Source organism: Saccopteryx leptura, chromosome 6, assembly GCF_036850995.1.
Source record: "Saccopteryx leptura isolate mSacLep1 chromosome 6, mSacLep1_pri_phased_curated, whole genome shotgun sequence".
Classification (NCBI taxonomy): domain Eukaryota; kingdom Metazoa; phylum Chordata; class Mammalia; order Chiroptera; family Emballonuridae; genus Saccopteryx; species Saccopteryx leptura.
The window spans coordinates 10,168,362-10,184,538 of record NC_089508.1 but is presented as its reverse complement, the minus strand read 5'-3'; the positions used below and the strand labels follow the sequence as shown (position 1 = coordinate 10,184,538).

The 16,177-nt window shown below is 58.3% G+C and overlaps 1 protein-coding gene across 1 annotated transcript; it reads left to right on the top strand.

Annotated features, from left to right (window-relative positions):
• Positions 1-1,820: 1,820 nt before the first annotated feature.
• LOC136377003 (alpha-1-antichymotrypsin-like) lies at positions 1,821-12,144 on the top strand. Its single transcript, XM_066343596.1, has 5 exons — positions 1,821-1,897; positions 3,768-4,421; positions 8,456-8,729; positions 10,662-10,812; positions 11,935-12,144. Exons 1-5 carry the CDS (start codon positions 1,828-1,830, stop codon positions 12,142-12,144), a joined length of 1,359 nt encoding a protein of 452 aa, XP_066199693.1. The 5' UTR covers positions 1,821-1,827.
• Positions 12,145-16,177: the final 4,033 nt, after the last annotated feature.

The window sequence follows — 16,177 nt, the reverse complement described above, 5'->3', positions numbered from 1 at the left end:
TAGCCTGTGTGCAGTGGCCCTCGGCCTCCCGCTTAGCCTACGTGCAGTGGCCCTCGGCCTCCCGCTTAGCCTGTGTGCAGTGGCCCTCGGCCTCCCGCTTAGCCTACGTGCAGTGGCCCTCGGCCTCCCGCTTAGCCTGTGTGCAGTGGCCCTCGGCCTCCCGCTTAGCCTGTGTGCAGTGGCCCTCGGCCTCCCGCTTAGCCTGTGTGCAGTGGCCCTCGGCCTCCCGCTTAGCCTACGTGCAGTGACCCTCGGCCTCCCGCTTAGCCTGTGTGCAGTGGCCCTCGGCCTCCCGCTTAGCCTGTGTGCAGTGGCCCTCGGCCTCCCGCTTAGCCTGTGTGCAGTGGCCCTCGGCCTCCCGCTTAGCCTACGTGCAGTGACCCTCGGCCTCCCGCTTAGCCTACGTGCAGTGGCCCTCAGTCTGTAAGGGGCACACGTTTCCCCGGGGAGCTGAACAGGGTCCACGTTCTGAATTCACAGGGCTGGAGCGGGTCTCAAGGGTTGGTTTTCCTAACCAGCTCCCTGCTGCTGGTCCCCAAGCACCCTCCGAGCAGTGAGTGTCGATGCTCTTCCTCATGGGTGAGGGCGTATCTGAAGACATCAGCAGGCTTCTACTTTTTGTTTGTTTGTTCGTTTCCTGTGTGGGGTTCAGAAATATGGTGGGGGCTTCCTTGACTTAGAGAATATTCTCAGGGGATCTCTGACTTGAGACAAACAGGCTTTAATGATACCGTAACCTCAGTGACCAGAAGAGAGATGACCGGGAAAAGCCAATGTTGGGATGCTTCAGAATCGAGCTGTAAGAAAATAAAGAGTGTTGCATTTTTAAAAACTATGTGTGAGTTTCTTTTCTTTTTTAATTCAATAAATACATATTGATCTCCTGTTACATGCATAGCTTGCTTAGTGGGAAGAAAAGCAGCACTTTATCGATGTGAACAAGAGGTCTACTTAAAGAGCAGAACTTCTCACTGTGATATGTCTGAATTTCTGTATGGAGAGTCATATCACATACTCATCAAGAAAATGACATAAACATTTCAACAAGTGTTAGCTGGGACTCTCCCTGAGTGATAAGGTTTGGGGTATATTTTTCAATGTCTTTATCTATATTTGCTGGGTTTTTACATGGTTCTCTATGACTATTTCATAAACAAAACAAAATACTAACAAAGATTTTTTTTGAAAGAACAATAGGGATATTTTTCAATGTCTCTTCTTATATTAGTCTGGTTTTTTTTACATGTTTTTCAATGAGTATTTCATATACAAAGAAAAAATAACAAGGAAAAGGTTTTGTTTGTTTTTGAAATACAAAATAATTAGCTGTACCTGTGAACTGCAGGAAGTCCAGACCTAGAGTCATCTGGTGTTGTTGTGAGATCCCAAAGAAGCCACAGAGGAGCAGATGGAGTGGACACAGCCTTTATTATCACATACAGGGGCAGCACACAGCGGCAGGTTGGTGGAATCTCCATGCCTCACTGGATAAGGTCATGGTTTAAACAGCTAAGCCCTGGGCAGTTACTCAAGCAAAAGCATTTGTGACTACGTGCAAGCAAGCAGATGAGCAGGAGGTGGGGGGAAGGGTTTGCACCAATCTGTGTTATCTCTCCTTGATACATATCTGGTGACTCAGTTCCATTGTTCTTAGTAAAACCTTAGTTTCAGTTCTACTGCCCTCAATTCCATGGCTCGTGACTAGGATCCGTGACCATGACGCCATGCAGCTGGGGGGTTGGAGGAGAAGGAAGGGCCATGCCCAGCAGGCCTGGCTTGGAGAGCAAGGGGAGGAGTCGTTTGCAGGGATAAATAAGTGTTCACACCATGAAAACCCAGCACCCCGGGCAGGCGGTGATCTTGGCATCCACTAACCACATCCATCTCTCTGAGGCAGGTAATCCATGATGTGAGCATATTGGGAGCAAAAGAATTCATTTCCCAGGGGGGAAGGGGGTTCTTAGTTTTAGGCATGAAATGTGTGGCAGGAGAGAACCAGGAGGAGGTGTGCCAGAGTTCTGGGAACAGTCCTGATGGCCTCTGAAGACAGTCCTCTGTCTGGGTCTGAGTTGTACACCTGCAAAGCAATAGATGTGCCATGAGGCGTCTGGGGTTCTTCCTGCCTTAACACTGGACTCTGCGTTGAGTCGGCTCTGTGTCCCATCGGGCTGCGTATCCATCCCCAAAATGGCAGCCCCTGTGCTTCCCTTCGTCTGGTGCCGGGTGCCACTCTCACGGGGGGGGGGGGGGGGGGGGGGGGGGGGGGCGGGCAGAATTATCGCACTGGATCCCTCCGGAAAGAGGCCACAGGGTCTTAATAATCACTGTCCTTGGGTCCCAGCCCAGAGCCAAGCAGATGAGCGGAGCTTTCCTGTCAACTTGCCAAGGCACACAAGCCTTTTTTTCTCCAGAAGCAATTTTGGAGGAAAATAGCTTAACTCTTTCCCAAAGAAATGGTTCCATTAGCCAGAAAGTAAACAGTTGAGGCAACTGAACTTCTTCTGTCCCTGGGCTTGTCCAAAGATGATTCTACTCCTTGATGATCAGCAGCTCAGCTTCCTCTCCTCTCCCCTCCCTTTCCACTTCTTCCTCTTCCTCTTCCTCTTCCTCTTCCTCTTCCTCCCTCCCCCCACCTTAGCTTGCCTTTTCCCCTCTGAGATCTGGGGCTGAATGGGCAGAGGTGGAAGGTAAGTAACTGTCAAAGCTGCAGTCACCGGCTTTGAACGCCATCTCTCTCTGGTCTTCCTTTTCAATAGCTCCATCCCCGCCCCCCGTGGAATCACTGCTCTGGCATGTGGTTTCAGAGCGGGGGCCCGTGGGAGGAGACAGCACCCCTAGAACACCTGTTAGGAACGGGGCACGTTCATCACTTTTCCAGCCTGAGCTACTCCACGTATCGTACCGACATGAGGATTGAGGCTCAGTGTGCTTCAGTCACCTGCTTGTCACCACCCAGCAATCACAGGTGGCCAAAATGAAATCCTAGTCCAAGTCTCTGTGACGCTGACGCCCACTCTGCTTCCTTCCCACCAGGAGTCCTCTTTCCAGGCCTCTGGTAGGAAAGGTAGGAGCAACGACCAGGTGTCAACCTGGCAGGGGCTGAGAAGAGCGTTCTACCTTCTTTTGTCTTTGCACCAACCCTTGTCTGGGCCATCTAGCCCCTGCTTTGCTTTCTGTGCCCTCTCTAAACAAGCCCTCACTGAGACCAGGCGCCACGCAGAGAGGACCTGCCCACAACTTGTCATCGAAGAGCCAGGAGCAGTGTTGTGGTCTCTGACTTGGCTCAGGGCTCCTTCCTGGAGTTTTCCTCGGGGGCGGGGGCCGGGTGAACAAGAGATAAATAGGAAAAAGAGCCCTGGCTTTCCTGTCCACTCCGACTGGTGTCCGCTCACCAAGCAGGGTGCGGAGGACGCGTTCCAACCGCACGGAACCTCACACCGATCACCGGCTGCCCCATCTAGGAGCCAGGGAAACCGAGCTTCTCGCCTCTGCCCTGCCACGCGCTTGCTGCGTGACCTTGGGCAAGCCCCGTCACCTTGCCCAGTTTCTCTACTGGGGAAGAATGGCAACAATTACAGGACTTACCTCAGAAAGCGAGAGGGAGCTCAGGGCATACTTGCGCATGTTGGGTCCCCGGGAGATTGCCGCCCTGGGCAGGTCACCAGGCTAGCGGGGTCAGAGAGCAGAAGGCAGGCCGTGCAGGGGTGGTAGGAGGCAGCCAGCGCAGCTCCCGGCCCTTTGACACTTAAAGGAGTTTTGCTTTTCAGCGTCAAGGGCAGAAGGAATGTCATTCTTCCTGGCTCTGGGGCTCCTGGTGGCTGGGCTGGGCCCCACCGTCCACGGCCTCCCGTGGATCATACTTGACCCAGAGATTATGGCCCAGAAGGACCAACACAGCGAGACACCCGTGGACATCCTCAGTTTGGCCCCCAGCAACACCGACTTTGCCTTCAGCCTCTACAGGCTGCTGGCGTCGAAGAACCCCAATAAGAACATCATCTTCTCCCCAGTGAGCGTCTCCGGCGCCCTGGCCTTCCTGTCCCTGGGGGCCCGCGGCTACACCCTGACGGAGATCCTCAAAGGCCTCAAGTTCAACCTCACGGAGACCACGGAGAAGGAAATCCAGCAGGGCTTCCAGCACCTCCTGCGCACCCTCGGGCAACGCGACGGCCCGCGGCAGCTGAGCCTGGGCAACGCCATGTTCGTCAACGAGGCACTGAGCCTGCGGGACCAGTTCGGGGAGCAGGCCGAGGCGCTGTACGACGCTCACGCCTACTCCGTCAGCTTCCAAAACGCCACTGTCACCAAGGGTCAGATCAACCACTACGTGGAGGAGAAATCCCAGGGGAAAATTACGGATTTGATCGAGAGCCTTGACTCGGACACCGCGATGCTCCTGCTGAATTACGTCCACTTTAAAGGTGAGCGCTGTGCTCGCGTGGGCAGCACACGTACTAACGGTGAGGGCCGGCGCGGGGTTCGAGAGGGCCGGCGCGGGGTTCGGAGGAGAGGGGCTTTATTTCTGAGCCTCCAGGGCTCCTGCTGCCCTGGCTTAGCAGCCCGTGTTATTAAAAAACTGCTATAGAGGAAGGTGTCATTGACGTGTGTGTGTGGGGGGGGGGGGGGGGGGAATGTGGGCGTGGAGGGGGCGTTGATACCGAGGTCCCGGGGGCGTGGAGGGGGCGTTGATACCGAGGTCCCGGGGGCATGGAGGGGGCGTTGATACCGAGGTCCCGGGGGCATGGAGGGGGCGTTGATACCGAGGTCCCGGGCAGGCGTGGAGGGGGGCGTTGATACCGAGGTCCCGGGGGCGTGGAGGGGCATTGATACCGAGGTCCCGGGCAGGCGTGGAGGGGGCGTTGATACCGAGGTCCCGGGGGCATGGAGGGGGCATTGATACCGAGGTCCCGGGCAGGTGTGGAGGGGGCGTTGATACCGAGGTCCCGGGCAGGTGTGGAGGGGGCGTTGATACTGAAGTCCCGGGGGCGTGGAGGGGGCGTTGATACCGAGGTCCCGGGCAGGTGTGGAGGGGGCGTTGATACTGAAGTCCCGGGGGCGTGGAGGGGGCATTGATACCGAGGTCCCGGGCAGGCGTGGAGGGGGCGTTGATACCGAGGTCCCGGGCAGGCGTGGAGGGGGCATTGATACCGAGGTCCCGGGGGCGTGGAGGGGGCATTGATACTGAGGTCCCGGGGTGTGGAGGGGGCATTGATACTGAAGTCCGGGGGGGCATGGAGGGGGCATTGATACCGATGTCCCGGGGATGTGGAGGGGGCATTGATACCCATGTCCCGGGGCGTGGAGGGGGTGTTGATAACGAGGTCCTGGGGGCGTGGAAGGGGCATTGATACCGAGGTCCGGGGGGCGTGGAGGGGCATTGATACCGAGGTCCCGGGGACGTGGAGGGGGCGTTGATACCGAGGTCCCGGGCAGGTGTGGAGGGGGCATTGATACCGAGGTCCCGGGGGCGTGGAGGGGGCATTGATACCGAGGTCCCGGGCAGGTGTGGAGGGGGCGTTGATACCGAGGTCCCGGGCAGGCGTGGAGGGGGCGTTGATACCGAGGTCCCGGGCAGGCGTGGAGGGGGCGTTGATACCGAGGTCCCGGGCAGGTGTGGAGGGGGCGTTGATACCGAGGTCCCGGGCAGGTGTGGAGGGGGCGTTGATACCGAGGTCCCGGGCAGGCGTGGAGGGGGCGTTGATACCGAGGTCCCGGGCAGGCGTGGAGGGGGCGTTGATACCGAGGTCCCGGGCAGGTGTGGAGGGGGCATTGATACCGAGGTCCCGGGGGCGTGGAGGGGGCATTGATACTGAGGTCCCAGGGTGTGGAGGGGGCATTGATACTGAAGTCCGGGGGGGGGGCATGGAGGGGGCATTGATACCGGTGTCCCGGGGCGTGGACGGGGCATTGATACCGATGTCCCGGGGATGTGGAGGGGGCATTGATACCCATGTCCCGGGGCGTGGAGGGGCATTGATACCGAGGTCCCGGGGGCGTGGAGGGGGCATTGATACTGAGGTCCCGGGGTGTGGAGGGGGCATTGATACTGAAGTCCGGGGGGGCATGGAGGGGGCATTGATACCGATGTCCCGGGGGCGTGGAGGGGGCGTTGATACCGAGGTCCAGGGGCTGAGGGTGGAGGAGGCATTGATACTGACATCCTGCCTTGCTTGTAGGCATCATCTTCTCTTGGCGTTTTCCAAATTAGTTTGTCATTCTAGGACATGACTGCAGAGAAGCCAGTTGACCCTTTTTGTCTGAGCCAGAGTGGAACTTGTCTTTCTATTCTGACTTAAACCCGGCCAGCTCCCAGAGGGAAGGAGCGGTCCTTCCAAGTCCCTCGTGGGGTGGCTGGGAGGGAACCTGAGACTGCCCCCTGCAGAGATGCTTTGGACATGCGCAGAAAGGCCCTCTGCCTGTGCCATAGCCTGACTTGGGCTCTATCCCAGCCCAGCCAGGGACTTGGTCGCTGGAGGCGAGGGGTCCCTGGGGGACTGGTGGCTCTCTCCTCAGAAAGACAGCCTCTAAGGGGCCTGGCCATCCCCAGTTCTGCAACTGCACTCTCCTATAATCTTGAGGGTGGAAATGGTGTGTCCACCACCTGGGAAGAGCCTTGGGAAGTGCAGTAGCTGAGACAGAATCCTCTCCCAGAGCTGGTTGGTGCAGTGCCCAGTCCCTAAACAGGACTTCAACACACGCAAACCTCATCCCGTACGTTTCAGAGGGACGGAGTACAAGCGGGTAGATTCCGCCTTATGGAACCAGAGGTCCCAATGGGGACGAAAAGCAGATAGCGACACAGAGAGTGACCACTCGGTCAGAGGGTGGGAGGGGACTTGAGACACGTGAGCTGTGCGTAGGCACAGAGAGAGCACTGCCCTACGCTGGGCGCTGAGGCCTGGGCAACCCTCCTGGGCCTGTCTCATCAGCAAGGTAAGGCACAGACCCGAAGTCCCTGTAACAGGGATCCAGGCCTGAAGGGCTGTGTTTGGTCTTTGAGGCTGTGTGTTTCTCCTTCCCGCCACCCTGCCCTGCCCTGACATGCTCCCCTCAAAATCCCCCTACCCAGGGACTAGCCAGTCCAGCCAACTTTCCCCTCCTCTCCTGCTTCTGACAGCAGGGACACAGGGACATGCAGGGGTGGACAGCAAAGGAGACAGTGGAGCAAGTTACACATTTCCAAGGAAGCCCCGGGTTTCCAATCAGGGGATAATCGCTCCAGGAAGCCCCCCCCCATACCCCACTGAGTGCTCCATGCTCAGGCGGGGAGACCTGGCCCCTGGCCCCAGCGGATCTCCGCCCCGCTCTCTGGGTTCCTGTTTTGCCGATGCTTCAGCCCGTGCCACAAGCCCCGGGTGTATGTGCCCACCCTGCAGTGCAGTGATGAACAATCGCTATGCCTTTGCGGCAGGCAGGCGTCTCCCTCACCCCCCAGTCTCCCCCGCGGCCACCCTTCCCTCCCTCTCTCTCCCTCACCCCCCCAGGCTCCCCCCGCGGCCACCCTGCCCTCCCTCTCTCTCCCTCACCCCCCCAGGTTCCCCCGTGGCCACCCTGCCCTCCCTCTCTCTCCCTCACCCCCCAGGCTCCCCCGCGGCCACCCTGCCCTCCCTCTCTCTCCCTCACCCCCCCAGGTTCCCCCGTGGCCACCCTGCCCTCCCTCTCTCTCCCTCACCACCCCAGGCTCCCCTGCGGCCACCCTGCCCTCCCTCTCTCTCCCGAGACCCCCCAGGCTCCCCCCCCCCACGGCCACCCTGCCCTCCCTCTCTCTCCCTCACCCCCCCAGGCTCCCCCCGCGGCCACCCTGCCCTCCCTCTCTCTCCCTCATCCCCCCAGGCTCCCCCCGCGGCCACCCTGCCCTCCCTCTCTCTCCCTCACCCCCCCAGGCTCCCCCCGCGGCCACCCTGCCCTCCCTCTCTCCCTCACCCCCCAGGCTCCCCCCCCCGCGGCCACCCTGCCCTCCCTCTCTCTCCCTCACCCCCCCCCAGGCTCCCCCACGACCACCCTGCCCTCCCTCTCTCGCCTTCACCCCCCCAGGCTCCCCCGCGGCCACCCTGCCCTCCCTCTCTCTCCCGAGCCCCCCCCCCAGGCTACCCCACGGCCACCCTGCCCTCCCTCTCTCTCCTTCACCCCCCCAGGCTCCCCCACGGCCACCCTGCCCTCCCTCTCTCTCCCGAGCCCCCCTCCTACGTCTCCTGTGCCCACATTCTCGTGGTTTCCTCACCGAGCACAATGAACCAGGTCTCCGATGCACAGCCCCCTTTCTAAGCACCGCCTGTGGGGCTGCCCCACCTGCCAAGGTGTCCTTGCACACCGAGGCCGGGCCCTTCCCAAAGGGGGCTGTGGACTGGCAGCTGGTGTGCGGACTGTCCTCCCGGCGAGGGAAGCCGGACAGGAGGGTGGAGTCAGGGCAGCCTTGGCATTCACAGGACTCTCCCACCGCTCCCCCTGCCTCTAGCCAAGTGGAAGCTACCCTTCGACCGTGACAACACCTGCCGGGCCAAGTTCTACGTGAGCAGGACCAGGCTGGTGAAGGTGTTCATGATGAGCGCGGAGTACCTGACCCTGCCCCTCTTCCGGGACGAAGCGCTCTCCTGCACGGTGCTGGAGCTCCGCTACACCGGCAACGACAGCGCCCTCTTCATCCTCCCCGACGAGGGCCAGATGCGCAGGGTGGAGGCCGCCTTGCTCCCCGAGACACTGAAGAGGTGGAGAAATTCGCTGCAGATGAGGTGATCCTCCCCAGGACCCGAGGCTATCGGCCCTCCGCCCCCATCCCTCCCCTGCTCCCGGTCCGCCCACCCCTCGGAGCTCACTGAGGTCCAGGGTGCGCGTGCAGGGTGGGGCGGGCGCGTGTGGATCGCCACGCTCTTTGCTCCCTGTGTGCTTTCCGGGCTGAATTTTTTTTTGTTCTGTAATATGGTAACTTCAGATAGGAGTGGAACTGGGCCTTCCTCTGACTCTAACCTGCTCTAAGGCACAGGAATCCTCAACACAACTCCCAACACTGATGCATGCTCTCTCCTTGTCTCTGCCTCTTTAGAGGGGGACAGATGGAACTGGGATCGGCTGAAGCCTGCAGGGAGATAAGCTCCGAGAAGGAGCTTTGCACTTGCTATTACATTCTTTCCTTCCTTCCTTCCTTCCTTCCTTCCTTCCTTCCTTCCTTCCTTCCTTCCTTCCTTCTTTCCTTCCTTCCTTCCTCCCTCCCTCCCTCCCTCTCTCCCTCACTCCCTCCCTTCTGTGTCCCTTCCTTCCTTCCTTCCTTCCTTCCTTCCTTCCTTCCTTCCTTCCTCCACCCCTCCCTCCCTCCCTCCCTCCTTCCTTCCTACCTCCCTTTCTCCCTTCATCCCTTCTTCCCTTCCTTCCTTCTTTCCTTCTTCTGTTCAACATTTGTCTAATGGTTAATTGAGCATCTACTATGTGCCAGGTACAAACTTAGACCCTGAGGGTATATCAGCAAATAAAACACAAAAGCCCTTGGCCTTGTGGAGCTTACTTTGTAATTGGCGGAGAGAGGCACTAGGTAAATATCATAAATAAGTAAATTATTTAGTGTGTTAAACGGTAAAAAATGAGAGTCGTTAATAGTAGGGCAGAATAAAAAGGGTTAAGAAAACTGGACCGGGAGGTAGTCTGTGATTTTAAAAAGAATGACTGTTAGGTAAAATTTGCACATTGACATAGCAGAGGTGAGAGATGGAGCCATGTGGCTATGTTGGAGAAAAGCATTCCAGGCAGAGGGAACAGCCAGTGCAAAGTCTCTAAGGCGGGAACAAGGCTCTTTTGTTTGAGGATCAGAGAGATGAGAATGGCTGGGGCAGAGGGAGCGACAGGGAATGTCGATAGATCAGATCCCTGCTTTCTGGGACTCAGAGGCTAATGGGAGACAGAGTCTCCTCATATCTGGCAACCGTAAGATGAGGCACACCACGACAAGAGTCTTAGGATAAACGGAGAGGGAAGCCTGGAGGTCGGTGCTACCCCCTCTTACTCCGAAAACTCTTTAGTGGTTCTGCTCAGAAGCGGAAGCAGCCTCTGCTCCTCCTGGGGAGGCAAGATGGGAAACGTCAGGTGTTTTAAGATCTCCAAGGTGCTTCAGACGCAGCCGGCGGGACCTTCATGCCCTGCTCCCGGCCCCCGGCCGACCCCTCGCTTCTCTCCTGCCCCTGCACCAGGACTGCCCCCGTGTTGTGGAGTATCCCTTTTTCCTCCTCCCTTCCTGCAAGCTCGTGCATCTGCCTCCTGCCCGCCTGTAACTCAACTCACCTAGCTCTCTCCCTTTCCTTGGGACTCGGGCTCGCTGTCACCTCCTGCAGGAAGCCTTCCTGGTGCCCATGAAGCTGGCTGTCCCGGCACATTGTGAAATCTCTGTGGGTGTGTAGGTGTCTTCCACTGCACTGGCAGCTTGCAGGGGAAGGGCAAGGCTGGGCGCACGGCCCGCCCCAGCCCCAGCCCTGGCACACGGCCAGGCACAGGCTGACATGAGTAGATAAATAATGAATTAAGAAGAAGAGGCACAAGGGGTCAAGGATGGGAAGAAAGAAATGCTTATTTCCAGCGAGACGGGGCAGTCGGAGAGCTGCCAGGGAAGACCACACTGCGAGGAGACAGGTGGCCACCGAGTCGAGCGGATGCTCAAATATACTTCTCTCATTTCCCAGGTTTATAGACGAACTCTACCTGCCAAGGTTTTCTCTCTCCGGCAAGTATAATCTGGAAAACATACTTCCCGAGCTGAGCATAAAGCAGATCTTCACCGAACATGCTGACCTGTCCGGAGTCACGGGGACCAAGAACCTGAGGGTTACTCAGGTGAGTCTTAAAAATTTGGGCAACTCCTCCACCACGCAGGAGCTGGGGCGAGGAAGGCCAGGCAGATGTTTGGGTCACCTGGGGTCTGCACACAGAACTGCATTTCTCATTTCCCTCTCGCCCCGTCTGGGACTCCGCGTGCCCAGGAGGGCTGGGGCGTCACGTCCTGGGGGCTGGTCCCCACCCCCCTGCAGTGTCCTGTGACAGAAGCCGGTCATGGGGAGAGCCAGCAGAGAGATCAGCAGTGGACGCCATCTCATGCTCCACATTTTACTGCCTGCGGGCTGATGATGCAAGTCCTCTTCCCCTCAGTTTTTTATTTTTATTTTCTATTGGTAAAACGGGTCTCTAGGTCTTGGCTAGCGTGCAGTGGCCCGCACAGCAGGTTGGAGGAAATAGGAGTAACCATGGCTACAGGGCGGTGGTGAGGAAGATACACTAAGAGAATGAAACAATACTCAGCACCTACACTGTGCTCCTCCAGGTGGAAGAGTCAGAAAAAGGGGGGAGCAGTGAGCAGCCCTGCACTCTCCTCTGCACCCCACCTTCCAAAGGCTGCGGCAATGGAAGGACAAACGCGGGGGTGGGTGGTGTTGCGCGGTCCGAGGATGTGAAGCCACCGGCCATGCATGCAAAGTAGCTGAAGCCCCCAGGACATTTGAGCTGGGGCGGGAGGGGTGCAGAAAGCAGCGCCAGCCTGTCCCATGCGGTCCTGAGAAGCGTCAGCCTCAGCTGCTTCCAGGCGGAGGGTCTGCGGGAAAATTTCTCACAGGAAAAATGTTTGCATTGCCCTGGTCCCTTCCCCCAGCGAGAGCCGGTGTTTGAGGGGCAGCACAGTCTCCGGGCTCAGACAGAGGAGAATCCAGGTCAGGGTGCCCTTACCCTTTCCCCCGAGCAGCTCCCTCGCAGCCCCGAGCCTCAGTCTGCACATCTGCACATTAGGACTATGCAAAACCCGCTGGCAGGGCTGTTGGGAGGGACAGACAGACTGAACAAGTTGACCAGCACAGTGACAGGCCAGTGGGGGAGGCTCGATAACTGTCAGTGCCCGCGGAAGCACCGCGGCAGGCTGCTGTCTCCTGCTCACCGTCTGCGGTGGGTCATGCCCTGGTGTCTTTGCAGGTCATCCACAAGGCCCTGGTTGAAGTGGGCGAGGCGGGCACGGAGTCAGCTGCCGGAACAGGAGCCCAGGTTCCCCCCGATACCTATATCCTACGGCTGTTCGGACCGACCATCGTGAACTTCAACAGGCCCTTTCTGTTAGCCGTACTCTCCAAAGACACCCAGAGCATCATCTTCTGTGCCAAAATCACTGACCCCAGTGAAACCTAGGGCTCCTCTCCGAGCGGAGGGGCACCCCTACCACGGGTGCCGGGTCTCTGGGCGCAGCTTGGTGGGCCCTGCCGGCTCATTCTTCATCCTCGGGAAAGTGACAGTGATGCCACTGTTCATCCCGAGGCTCTGAGACCCCCCCCCCCATAGCAATAACCCACCTTCCCTGGGATGAGTGTGCTCCTTGTGCCTTTCCACCTTGACTGTGCCCAAGCCAGGCCCCCAGAACTCCCAAAGGGACTCAGCCCCACTGCCCAGGCTCTGGGCCCCTCTGCCTTCACCTTCAGCAGCCTGGCCAGGACCAAGCTGGACCTCAGGCCCAGGACTAGGAGGGGAACCAGCTGCCCGATTCCTACGTCTGTGGGCTCTCTGGTCCCCGGGTCCAGTGTCGCTCTTTCCCTCCCCCAAGATCTGCCCATATGCTGACCCTTGCAAGAGTTCCCAACCTTGCCCGTGTCTGGCATGGCCCCTGAACCCCTCTCTCCCGCAGCTGAGCTGGGTCTTCTCCCTTCTAGGATCCAAGCACCCCAGCACCTCCCACCTGGGGGGCATGGCTACTTCTCAGGCTCTAGTTCTGAGTCCTCCCCATGGCAGATGGTCCCCTCCTCCCAGCAACCACCATGTGATTCTCAGGGCAAACGAGCAATAAACACACCCTTGCCTGAAGCAGCCGTGCAGTTGTTCACTCCGCTGACTCAGTCTGAGCTGTGGCCTCCAGGCGTCACGCCGGCAGCGGCAGAGACATCAGCAACAGCGAGCACATAGGCACGCTGCTGAGACCTCTTCCCGGAATAACTCGATCCCGTGATAGCCCTAGGAGACAGGTGCGTTTATCAGTCCCACTTCACAGATGAGGGGACTGAGGAGCACAGGCTCTGTCCTTTTTCCCACGGCCACACGACTTGTAATTACTGCCAGCAGGATGCCAGCCCAACCTGCTGGACGTCACAGGAACCCTCTCAACCACAAAGAGATTCTGCCCTTATAAACCTTCACCGCCACAGCCCTCGTGGGACTTAGAATCGGGTGGGTGGGGTAGATGATGAAATAGGGCTCTGGAATCTGGGCTTTGGAGAGCACCCAGCTCAGCCAGGGAAGTCAGGAAAGGCTTCCCGGAGGAGGTGACTTCTGTGTTGCAATCAGAGGACGAGTTGAGGCTGGTTATGTGAACACAGAGAAGGGAATGTTCTGGGCAGGAGAAAGAGGGACGCGGGTATTTTTAAGAAACAGAAAGAAGTTGGGCAGCTCTGGAGCAGGGATGGACGGAGGGGATGAGGAGGGGAAGGGGCCAGGATGGAGCCGCTGGACCGCTGAGAGCCCAGCAGCTCGGTAAGGATTCCGGAATGGTTCCTTAGAGCCATAGGCAGCCCTAGAGGAGTTTAAATAGAGAGTCGAGGTGAGTGGATTTGCATACTAGAAAAGCAACTCTAACAGCTGTGTAGAAGGAGCTGGCCCAGGACAGGGACGCGGGCTGGGCACTAAGGGGCTGCTGCCGGAACTGGAGCAGGACCGGGGCCCAGCTGGAGAGGCAGAGAGGGGACGATCCGAGGGCCGTGTGGAGATCCAGTGCGACTTTGTGAGTGGACGTGGGGAGAGAGGAGAACAACCCACACAAAGAGTTCCGTCCGATAGGACACGGGGAGGGCAGTGTGTGGGGAGAAGTGGACACGTTCAGATGGGGACACACTAAGAAGCCTACAGCCAGGAGACAGCCAGGGGCGCGTCCAGGCGTTCGGCGGAAATGCTCCGTTCTCTCCGCTGTTGTGTATGCTTGCATTCCTCTAGAATCCAAATTTGAAATAAGAAAAAACCCTTGAGGGCAGGACTGTGCCTTCTCCCCCAGTATGTAATGCATCTTATGCATGCCCTGGGCACGCCCTAGTGGGTGAGTGAGTCGGTGTGAGAGAGAGAGTGAGTGAACGGATGGATGGATGGAGAATGACCGCTAGACCCCTGCTATATCCCCCGCCCCCCAGTGCATATCGAAAGAATCGCAGATCCTGAGACATCTGCAAGAAGCCACGGGGTGGGTGTTTCCGTCTAAGCAGAGGGTGAAGAGAATAAAACAATGGTAATAATGGACAATTCAGGGAGAAAGTTAAGTCTGCCTCACACCCACTAGCCCACCTGAGCCCCGTCTCTGCTCTCAGTCAGCAGGCCACCTTTGTCCCTTTCCTGCCACCCAGCCAGCTCCGGAAGGAGAAGGTGTTTGAGTTGCAAAAGTTTCACAAACCCTCCTTCTGGGGAGGACCTATTAACTTTCCGGTTGATGCTGCGCTGAGGTCGAGCGGTGTTTCTGAAGGATGAGTCGTTGCCATGTGAAAAATGCTGTAGCCAGAATGGACAGCAGTCACGACATTTTAAATCAAGAGTCGTAGCCCGAGCTCCGTGGAGGCGAGAACCACGATTTGAGCTGTGTGTTCTGTGGCGAGCACAGTGTCGGGCAGGAGGTAGGTGGTCACATGACCACAGGTGCATGTCAGATGAAGGAATGAAACCAGGAGAGACTGGAGCGTGGCTCTAATTAACTGGGCCTTTTCCTCGGTTTCAAGAATGTCCATACACGTCATGAGATTTAACCTTCATGGCGACCTTGAGTGATTAGGCTGCCAAAGGGGGAATCTGAGACCCAGGAGAGTGTCCACAGTGATGGGACTGAGACTCACCCAGGACAAAAGGACCACGGGTTTCCACACAGCCCAAATCGAGGGGCGGGTGTTTTTGTCACTGCTGGTTGTGCTGAAGGTTGACATTGGGCCAAGGGCAGTCTCAGTGCAGTCTGTTAATAATCCCAGAAGTCCAGTCCTCCCCACAGGGACAAACTTTTATGCCCGGGGCCACCAGACTGGCTGAATCTCTCCAGCTCCTTTGAAAGCTCACAGCAAACGTTTGGTTTCAGGTGAGTGTCGGGCTGTGGGTGGGGCTGGAGTCAAGGGCCCACGGCCAGCTTGGTGAACCTGCCCCCAGTTACGGTGCCTCATCACAAGGCACACACGTGCACCCCACACACGGGTGCATACACACGTACACACACACATGCACCCTCTGCTCGAAGTGCTGCACATGCAGGCGACCCTCTGGAGTAGTGTTGTCTCTCCTGCCTTCATGACCTGGAGCGTGAGCTCCCTCTGCTGAACTCCTTTCCTGGTTCTCTGCTGATTGGTCTTCCAGTCTCAGCTACCTCCTCCAGGGAGCCTTCCAGGAACTCCCTGCCTCCTGCAGGCTCCCATTCACCCTGCGTGGGCAGTCACCTCTGACTGCTCTTGCTCAGGGAGCTGCAATTAGCTCTCTGTATATCTATCTCTCCCAATGGCTGGCAAGCTTCTTCCAGAGGGGGCCCGCGGTCACATCCGGGGATGTGACAGAGCCCGGATTCGGAGAGAAGAGCTGGAAGAGGGGCTCTGAGTGCTTCCAATGAGACCCATTCTCTGTGTGTGAGCAGGCAGCAGGAGAGTTGGGGGGGAGGGGACACAAGGGAACTGCCCCACCCAGGGGCAGAGGGGGCAGTCACAGAGGCCGCTGGAGAAGATTCAGCTGGCTTGAGACCTGGGACGCCTCAGGACTGCTGTCCCTGGGGGCAAACCGAGCCCCGCGGGCACTTCGGGGCCAGCTGCTGCGCTCCCAGCGGGTGCACGATGTGTGAACAGAGTGCTCCTGTTTAGACAGGATGTCTGCTTGGGTGCTAATCTCATCTCATCATGAATCTACCCCCCCCCTCTCCACCCAGGTCCTGGGTTCAAGTCCTGGCTTTACCACCTACCAGTTGCTTGACCCTGGGAGAGTTACTGAGTCTTTCCAAGCTTCTGTTTCCGTATCTGTCCCACGGGGGTGTGGGAACAGTGCGTCCCCACTGGGCGGAGTGAGGATGGAAGGAGGGCATGCTGGAAGGGACGGGCACAGCCTGGCACAGAGCAGGTGCTTTGTGAAGATCGAAGATCACTGTCACTGCGATCATTGCTGTTGCCTCTGCTCTCAGACCAAGGACACCAGAGGATGGAGGCCCCTCCGTGGTGGCTGCTGGTCCCTGCACTCA